The sequence below is a fragment of the Perissodus microlepis genome, chromosome 22 (genome assembly GCF_051167445.1).
Source record: "Perissodus microlepis isolate ML-2025 ecotype Zambia chromosome 22, ASM5116744v1, whole genome shotgun sequence".
Taxonomy (NCBI): Eukaryota; Metazoa; Chordata; class Actinopteri; order Cichliformes; family Cichlidae; genus Perissodus; species Perissodus microlepis.
In genome coordinates, this window is record NC_140481.1 from 3,232,742 (window position 1) to 3,241,863 (window position 9,122).

Sequence of the window (9,122 nt, forward strand, 5' to 3'; positions counted from 1 at the left end):
ATGGCTTGGAAAAATGAGAGGCGCTTGTTTTGTATTCCCCTTTGGCCGTAAATTCAAGTGCCGCGTTTTTTCATGTAATATGGGTAAGCCGCCCGCCTGAGCTGCGCCTTTGTACTAAAGCTCAGGACTACGCGTTTCCCGCGCTGTGTTGCGCTGTCGAAGGTCCAGGAACGTGAAAGAAGCTAACTGTAAAGATGGCAAGTCTACTGGACGCTTCTAAACCAAGAATAAACTGCTCTATGCTGTCACAGCACATTGGCAGAGGTGTCTGCTTCGTTGGGCGCGTTGAAAAGGTGGGTTTTGGCTAGTGCTAGTTAAACTATTTTTAACAATTATAAATATGGATTAACCTACACCTGCATATATGCACTGGCCCACTCTGTTAACAGCAAGGACATAAAGTATTAGTTTTGCTTTTCTTGACCAGGTTCACCCAACAGGAAAAACGTTCAGTGTGTCTGATGGAGAAGGAAAGAGCGCTACGGTAGAATTGAACGAACCTGTGAGTACTGCCATAATTTATGGTATCAGTTTGCCTAAACGTTTCAGGGTGAGCGGTGGTGGTGGTACGAAGTATGTGGTACAACTGGTCTGTGGACCACTCTTGTTTGCTTGTACCGTTGTTGGTCATATTCTCCGCGTAGGAGCTTCGCTCGCCGCCGCATCGTCATCACACAGTCACTTCTATTTATGCCTGCCCGCACAGGGAGTCGCTGCAGTATTCTGAACGACGTGTCGGATAAGCTCAACTATACAGCTGTGACTGTAATTATGATGGGAGATTTCAGTGTTAATGATAAATTCCTAGATAGATTTCCTCCCAAATACAGCACTCATAACTTTATTCTGTCATAGTTATGTAGTTAGTCACAGTATGTTTCTTTCTGTGGTCAACACTACACATTTAATCAGTGATGGGAATAAGAGCGTAAAAAGTAACGGCATTACTTTTTTCATAACGAGTAATCTAACTAATTACTATTTCTATTGTTACAACACCGTTACTAACAAGAACATGTGGGGCGGATGTGTTACTATTTTTCAACACACAGACAGTTGAAGCTGTCTTCTTCTTAAGGGGTGCTGCTGATTGGCTGAGGAAGAATAAAGCAGTGGTGGTAAACCAATCACACGACCAATTTAAGACAAAGCAACAAGGTGATATATACTAGTTTTTAAATTGTGTTAAAAGGCCACGTAAAACCAGAGTCATGAGAAGAAGAAAAATATACGCAGTGTTTTTTCCTGAATACTATCGTCACGTTTACTGTCTAAGGAAACTGCTAGCATGCACTCTCTGCTAACGACCAAAAAAAAAACAAACAAAAACAAAAAACACCCTTTTTCCTATTGGTGGAAGAATGTACCACGTTGACCAAAATGATATGGCAACATGGCATGTGGTTGTTTTGGAATCGGAAGTTTTAGGAGTGATGGTGAGAGGGAGCGAGTTTTGAGATGTGAGAGATTTGTGACGTTTAGCGTGTTTGGAGTGTGCTGTCTTGTGTAGTTAGTGTGGAGTAAGGCTGCCACGATTAGTCGACTATCAAAATAGTCAACGACAAATTAAATAGTTGACACGTTGTATTGAAGCTTTCTAAGATCCTGAAAGACGCAGGAATAAGCAGTAGGATTTAAGAGTGTAATAACGGACTGAAACAGAAGATGGCAGCACTGCATGTACAAGGATGCCAGCTGCCATTAAACGCCGAAGAAGAAGAAGAAGCAGTCTTTGGTATCGTAGCTGTGTCCAAATTTAGGGGCCACATCCTGTAGAGTCCACATTTGTAGGCCAATTACGTTACAGCGACGCAATGAAGGCTGTCCAAATTCGAAGACTCCTCCAACTGCAGCCGACAAATGCGTCCTTCATTTCCCCAGATTTGAAGGGTCGGGCGTATACTTCGTGGCCCAACCTATCCCAGAATTCATAGTGCAGCCCAGCCAATTCCAGTTTCCAACAATGGCGGCAGGTACTTAGTTTTAATATTACGCTTATTATTCTTTCTTGATCACAAAATAAACTTCTAACATATTTTCAGGCGAGAAGGTAGCTGTGTAAACTTCAAATATCCTCTCGGTTTATCGAGACATCACATATTTGTAAAAGTGCTCCGACATTTTAGGAGACGTCTGTCACCCACCTGCTCGATAGCTAGCCGGGGGTTCAAGGCTCACTAGAGCCGGTGAGAACAGCGAACTCCCGGCACATCATTTTTAGATCCCCGCAGTCTTTCGCTACTCAGGTTAAACATGATATATAAGTCACTTAGATAACTTAAAAATGTTATTGTTTGGCTTTTTTCAGTGTTTTATTTGTTCCTGAGTAAATCGGTTTGGCTGAGATTAAAGTTATAGTTTTTACACAGCTGAATAAACGTCAAGCAGACAGCTGATTATCAGAAGTGTGAGATGGTAGAATTTACTCCAATGTCCTGTTAAATTTTAGGGAGCAAAGAGCAGAGTTTATTAAACCACCAAGACAATCTGCAAATTTCATTAAAAGTTTAATAAACTATCATCTTGATTTTATTTTTAGTTAGCGCATACCTTAAACACTTCAAGCTGTAAGCTAATGATAGTTATATAAGAGCAGACGCATGCTGGTGCAATAAGCTGTATGTTTTACGTCCAATGGATGCATGATCAGACTAGTCGACTATCAAAATAATCGTTTGTGGCAGCCCTAGTGTGTAGTATAGTGGATAGTTTTGTTGTGTGTGTCAGAACATTGAGGCGACTGCTGAATGTCACAGTTGCCACCAAAAAACCACCAAAGGCAGATTACAGTGTAAACGCTGTCTCCAGGTGGAAAACAGGAGTGATGCACCTCCTGCTGTCAGGCTTGTGATGTTCTCCTTTATCTTATAGTGGACAGAAATTATATTTTGAAGAGGCACCAATAATTTATGTCCTTATTTGATGCAGAATACCTGATTGTTCTGAATAGTTTGAAATGGTTATTAAAAAAATGCATTGGCTGCATTTTTAGGTAAATAGCTGCATTTAACTTTGTTGTTTGCAAAAACGGTGCATAGGTTTTTAAAATGTACAATTTCTGTTTGCATTTCAAGTTATGAAAAAGGATTTGTTAAACAGTAAAAGACGTAACTCTTCTACTCGGATTTTATGTTTTTAAGTCTGATTTTTAGATTATTGTGCTAATACAGAATGGCAAAATGGAAAAACTAACTGTAAATTCAGACATGTGAGGTTGTGCTGAAAAGAATGATACCAAACAAGCCAAGATAAACAGTTTTTAAAGGTGAAATTTAGAGGTAAAATGAAAAGTAGTCAGAAACAGCCGATTATACCCTGGACCCCACAGGGTTAAACTTTTTTTTAAAAGTAATGCTATAGTTACTTTACCAAGTAATTAGTTACTTTTAGGATATAGTAACTGAGTTACTAATTCAGTTACTTTTTTGAAGAAGTAACTATTACTAATATACCTTTTCAAAGTAACTTGCCCAACACTGCATTTAACAAACAAAGAGCATATCAATAAAAAAAAAAGCAAGAATTCACGAGACAAAATAAAAGAACTGAAATTAAAAAGGTGCTCTTTTGTGTTTATAACATATAAAAATTGAAACAAACAAACAAATCACTTAAGATACATCAGGTATATTCGATATATCCGCCCACCCGTAGTTGGTTGCAGTTGATAGCTAACATAAACTAATGTAAGTCTAACTGATAAGAGAACAGTGGAGTCAAGGAGACTAAAACAAAAAACAGTCTACAGGGGTCACTGTGGGCTGCCCATGGCTGCAACAATGAGTTTTCTGTTAAGAAACCTACTCTAGCAGGGGAAAGAAGTATGTCCTATGTCAGGCAAGAATGAAATTCAATTAGAGCATTAAGGATTAAGAGGATTAAGGATTACTGGACAAATGAGTACAGACCAAGCCTTGATTGCTAAAGATGTAGCTTTGCTTTATTATATTAATCTGCCTACATCTAGATTGTTTTAAAAGTATATTAAAATAGAAATAAATTTAACTGAATTGAAAGTCTTGAGCAGAGATTGTTAACTTTCAATAAACACAGGGGGGATTAAAATATTAATGCAAAATGAAGGTGGAGTGTTGGCAAAATGGCTGGTTAAAATTTCATTCAGAAACTTTTAATAACTATTTGGTTCTTTTCTTAGCTTGAAGAAGAGCTGAGTGGCATTGTGGAGGTCATTGGTATGGTGTCCAGCAAAGGAGTAATAACCACCACCACATACAACATCCTACGAGAGGACAAAGGCATTCCCTTTGGTACGTCTCTCTAGACTGATTGAGTAAAGTTTTGTTCCTGATCTGTGACTCACAGTGTGCTGTGTCTGCTTATCCCACAGATTTGGAGCTGTATAATGAAGCCCTGAAGGTCATTCACGACTTTCCTCAGTACTACCCGTTTGAAGTGGCTGCAAGTGGATGAAGATTGGCTTCATTGTTTTTGTGTCTCATTTTACATGTTGGAGAGAATAGTGTGGTACAAAATATTTGCATTAAAATGAAAACCTTTGTTAATCACATGTCACTGAAGGTTCTTTTTTCTTCTTTTTTATGATAAACTGTAAAATAAGTGGGTAATACTTTATGTACTCAAATATAAACAAATTTAAAAGGCACAATAGAGTGACAGCAACAGCAGAATTTCATGTCCACAGTGCCACAGACGGGAATTTACAGCACTGACACTTGAATGGGAGTGTTCAGCCGGCTAATTTTACTCTTGTCAGTTTCAGCTAGTTTCACATTATGTTTAGCTGAGCTTTCAAACCAATCGGAGAGTAGAATACGTTACACTTCATAATTCATTTGTAATACATTTTCTTGGCAGCACAAGAACTAAGAGTCATAAAAAGGTTAAATGTAGAGACAAAATATAGAAGCTGAATGGCTTAACCAGGGGTCAGCAACCTTTAACACCCATAGAGCCATTTGGAGCCGGTTTCCACGCAAAAGAAAACACTGGGAGCCGCAAATACTTTTTGACATCTAAAATGAAGATAACACTGTATATATTGTTTTTTACCTTTATGCTTTGTGTGAACAACTAAGGTGTGTTGCTTATGAAATCCATGAAGTGCTACAGAGAAAATGACATTTTATTTATGTAATTAACACATTTTGAACTCTTAAATATAACAAAAGGAAAGCTGAACTAAAATGATCCAGCAAACAAAAACTGTTGTGAGCCGCCACCCTTATATCGCCTCTGGGCTTTTGGAGCCTTGACCTGACTTTTAAAAAATAATTGAAGAAAAAAACATTCTGGTCTGGCAGCTTTATTTAAATCCCTGAAAGTGGCGACTTTTATTTACAGTTCTGCAGTGTGTTTAAAACAGCTGCATTTTACTGGACAGCAATGTGTTAAAATAATCTTGTGTGATCTTACATGTAAGATCACACAAGATTATCCTGCAGGATAGAAGTATTTGTCAGAACAAATGATTTGTTGTGTACAGTTGAGTACTCGTCCACATACTGCAACATAATGAAATTACCATTAAAATATGATAGGTGATGATATATGGGTTTTGTTTTGTTTTTTTGCATTCTTGGTTTATTGCAATGAATAAAGATCAGTAAGTAACAGCTTCCAGAACAATGAAAGGCCAAGGCTGGACTAGTAGAAGTGTCAGTCAGGTTTTATCCGACAGCAAGATAATGACCCAAAACATAAGTCCAAGCTATGCTGGAACTGCATCAGGAAAAAAAGAACAAGATGGTGAGCTTGAAAGCATGGAGTGGCCATCACAGTCTCCAGACTTAAAGCCCAAATGAGCTGGTTTGGGATGAACTGGACATAAGAGTGAAAGCAAAGCAACCTACAAGGTCCACATTTATGGGAACTTCTGCAACAGATTTGGGAAGAGCTTTCTAAAGAATATTTGATTTCTATTGTAGAAAGAATGCCACGTGTGTGTTCAGTTGTTATATCTGCAAGAGGTGGCTACTTTGATGAGTCAAAAGTTCAGAATATATTTTGGTCTATAAATTACATTACTTCTTTTTTGAACTCGAATGCTTATTGCTTATGCTTTTCATTTCAGAGTGCAATGAGACATTAAAGTGCATAATTTTCAATAAAAACTTAGCAGTAGAGTATGTGTGTATGTGTCCCCAAATTTCAGTTATATGAGAGATTTACAGTTGTGAGGAAGATTTTTACCTTTTTAAAGCCTTTGGTTTGATAATAGAGACACTGAGGACAATCTGATGATATTTACTCAGTGAAAACTCTAACTCCTCTAAATGTATCGCAATCAAATGAATTTCCAGGTCTTTGAGGCTAAGTTCCTTCAAATCCAGCTGTCAACTGATATTCAACTTTTTTTTAATCTCTGTTTATCAAGAACTGCAGTGGATTGAAGAGGCTGATAGAAAAGCTAAACAGTCACTACAGTGATTTTAATGAGAGTCATTTGGAGGAAACTGAAAAATGGTCGTGTCTTTTGTATCTCTAGCCAGGAATTCAAAGAGAGACATTTTGTAAATTGAAGATGGGACCTAAACTACATGTCATAGATGTTTGTATGTAGACATAAAAGCTTAAATGCCCAAAACTGAAATAACAACAAGAAAGTAGTTTCTGGGACTTGATCAAATGAGAATAAATAATGTCTATTTGGACTGCCTATAAAGAAACATACACAAACAAAAAAAATCATCAAATTACAGAAAGATGATAAGAGTTTTCTCATAGCAGACTTTTCATGATACAACAAAGAATCAGCCACACTGGCTGCTGATCTTGCTTGCTTCTCTCTTTCATAATCAAACATGAAGTTTTCATTTTGATGAAATAATTTTTAAAAGTTAAGAGATGAAAATACTTTCCAATAAAAATGTTTTTTCGGCTGAAATAGTCTACTGTACCCAGGAGGGGGCGAAAATGCGCCAGTCAACTACTTTGTTGACTAAACGAAGAAGACCAATTTCCGGACTTGAGTTGAGTAATTGTACTTGGGGATGTTGTGGTGTGGTACTTTGTCCTGTCTGTCGCCGTTTTCCTTTATTCCTTTATTTATTTATTTAATCCTGCCGTGTTAGATACGGTTTCTGTGCACTTGATGGCGGTGTGCGCTCACGTCTCCAGAGTCCGTTCACTTTACAAGAGAATTTTGGTCCTGCACCGCTTCCTGCCCATAGAGCTCCGAGCCCTTGGTGACCAATATGTGAAGGACGAGTTTAGAAGACATAAGCGTGCAGAACCCAAGGAGGTCAAGAGCTTCATGACAGAGTGGGAGGTAAGGCGGGTCACGGCGGTCAAGCCAGCCGCGGCTAGACTTTTGTTGCACTATATTTCAGATATTACGGTACAGGTGCCGACTGTCTTCTTTATCTGCAGATTTTCACCATTTTACTGCATAGTCCAATAGACATTTGGTTATATTTGCAATTAGAATAAATTATCATCCTTATGTTAACGCATTGTTGAAAATCATTAAGAAGAGACAGAAAATGACACAATATGAAATAATTTGTCTTCTCACAGTACTCTACGTGTATTTAAAAAACAAAACAAAAAAAAAGACTGAAATGCCATTTTTGAACTGCAGTTACCAGAATACGGTGCTATAACTATTTCACTTACTCGGGGTGATCTCCTCTCGACCTCTGGTGACTTATGACCTGTGACCTTGAGCTCAAGGATCTCAAGCATAGCAAAAAATGCATCATGAATATCCGTTACTGCTCAATAACATTTAAATACATGTCATTTGACTAATATTACTGCTTTTCCTCATTTTCCTACACCACTGGATGCTGTTTTAGCAATGATTTGATGATTAGTAGTTATTTAGCGTGATTTAAATTAGGTCCTAATCCAAAGAAACAATAAAAAATATATGAAACGTTTCTCACTGATTCAAAAAGGAAGACAGGATTTCAGATCATTTGAATATAGTTATTCCCAATAAAGATTTTTTCCATTCATGTTAATGTATATATTTCATTTCATGGCAATAAAAATAGCAGCCACAATGTTTAATAAGTGTGTGGGAGAGCAGATGCTAAATGCTCAAACCTGATGTTTGTTTCCTTCATCCCCAATCTCCCTTGCAGAACTACAAGAACACTCTGCAGACTCAGGTTCTGGAGTCAGCTGGGGAAAGATACAACTCAGTAAACTTTGGAGACCACTTGTCACAGAAAAAGCTCAATGAATTCCAGGATGAACAGATCAGCCAACTGTATGAACTCATGGTGGAATCCACCAAATCCAAAAGACAGTTTGACATACAAGAGGACAGGAAGTGAAGCTGCAGGCCAGAGAGCGGTGCTTGGACAGAAAGAAAACAAAAACAAACAACATATGACTATGATGAATTTAAACCTGTGTGTGCTTTAGGTAAAGGGTGGTGCTCAAAGTAGTCTTTTAAGAATATTTGATTACGTTAAAATGCTGTGTATTAATTCTGTGTTGCTTTGTGTGACCCTTTTTTTGGTGCAAATAAAAGTGATGTCATGCTCCTCCTGAAGTACATTAGCGCGCTAGTAATATAAGCATAATGGTCACTTCACATCCAGCCGTATCACAGTACAGCTGTCCAGTGACCGTTTGCATTTTGCCCTGCATTTCTTCAGCATTTTCTGCCCTTTAAAATCTCTAGACAGCTCTTAATGTCTGCCACGTGAATGTGATCCAGCATGTTTAGAGTAGGGTCATCTACTCATTGGGGGGTCAGTGTTTTAGTCCTCAATTGTCCTTGGGCAAAGTACTGAATCCTAAATTCTTCCCAGTTCATCTATCAGAGTTGTGAGTGTGAATGTTAGATTTTTCACAAGTGCTAAAAGGCATAGAATAAAGTGATGTATTAAAGTCTATTTGTGTGAATATGAAAATGTGGCTTGTCGGATCGAATTCTTTGAGTGCTTAGTAAGAAATGCTATATAAATATTACTACATTTGCTGTAGCACTATTAATTTAGTTGCACTAGGTTTGTGTTTATCCAAATTGGTAGCTCTAATAGAAACTAAGCAATTTTCTTGTTTATCTCTTAAATATTTTGAACATCTGTGACACAGCACAGAAAAAGCAACCCAAGGATGTAGACTGAGACAGCCAAGCAGTCAAGACAAGCGTAATTTTTAATCCCAAAAAGTTGATTCTGTTC

At 37.8% G+C, this 9,122-nt stretch overlaps 2 protein-coding genes across 2 annotated transcripts; both read left to right on the forward strand.

The window, feature by feature from the left end:
* The first annotated feature begins 125 nt into the window (after positions 1–125).
* Positions 126–4,526, forward strand: rpa3 (replication protein A3). Its single transcript, XM_084919195.1, has 4 exons — positions 126–293; positions 428–502; positions 4,157–4,268; positions 4,349–4,526. Exons 1-4 carry the CDS (start codon positions 195–197, stop codon positions 4,429–4,431), a joined length of 369 nt encoding a protein of 122 aa, XP_084775321.1. The 5' UTR covers positions 126–194; the 3' UTR covers positions 4,432–4,526.
* A 2,402-nt stretch (positions 4,527–6,928) lies between these two features.
* sdhaf3 (succinate dehydrogenase complex assembly factor 3) lies at positions 6,929–8,849 on the forward strand. The gene is made up of 2 exons (XM_084920171.1): positions 6,929–7,249; positions 8,070–8,849. The coding sequence occupies exons 1-2, from the start codon at positions 7,073–7,075 to the stop codon at positions 8,262–8,264; spliced, it is 372 nt and encodes a 123-aa protein (XP_084776297.1). The 5' UTR covers positions 6,929–7,072; the 3' UTR covers positions 8,265–8,849.
* The last annotated feature ends 273 nt before the right edge of the window (positions 8,850–9,122 follow it).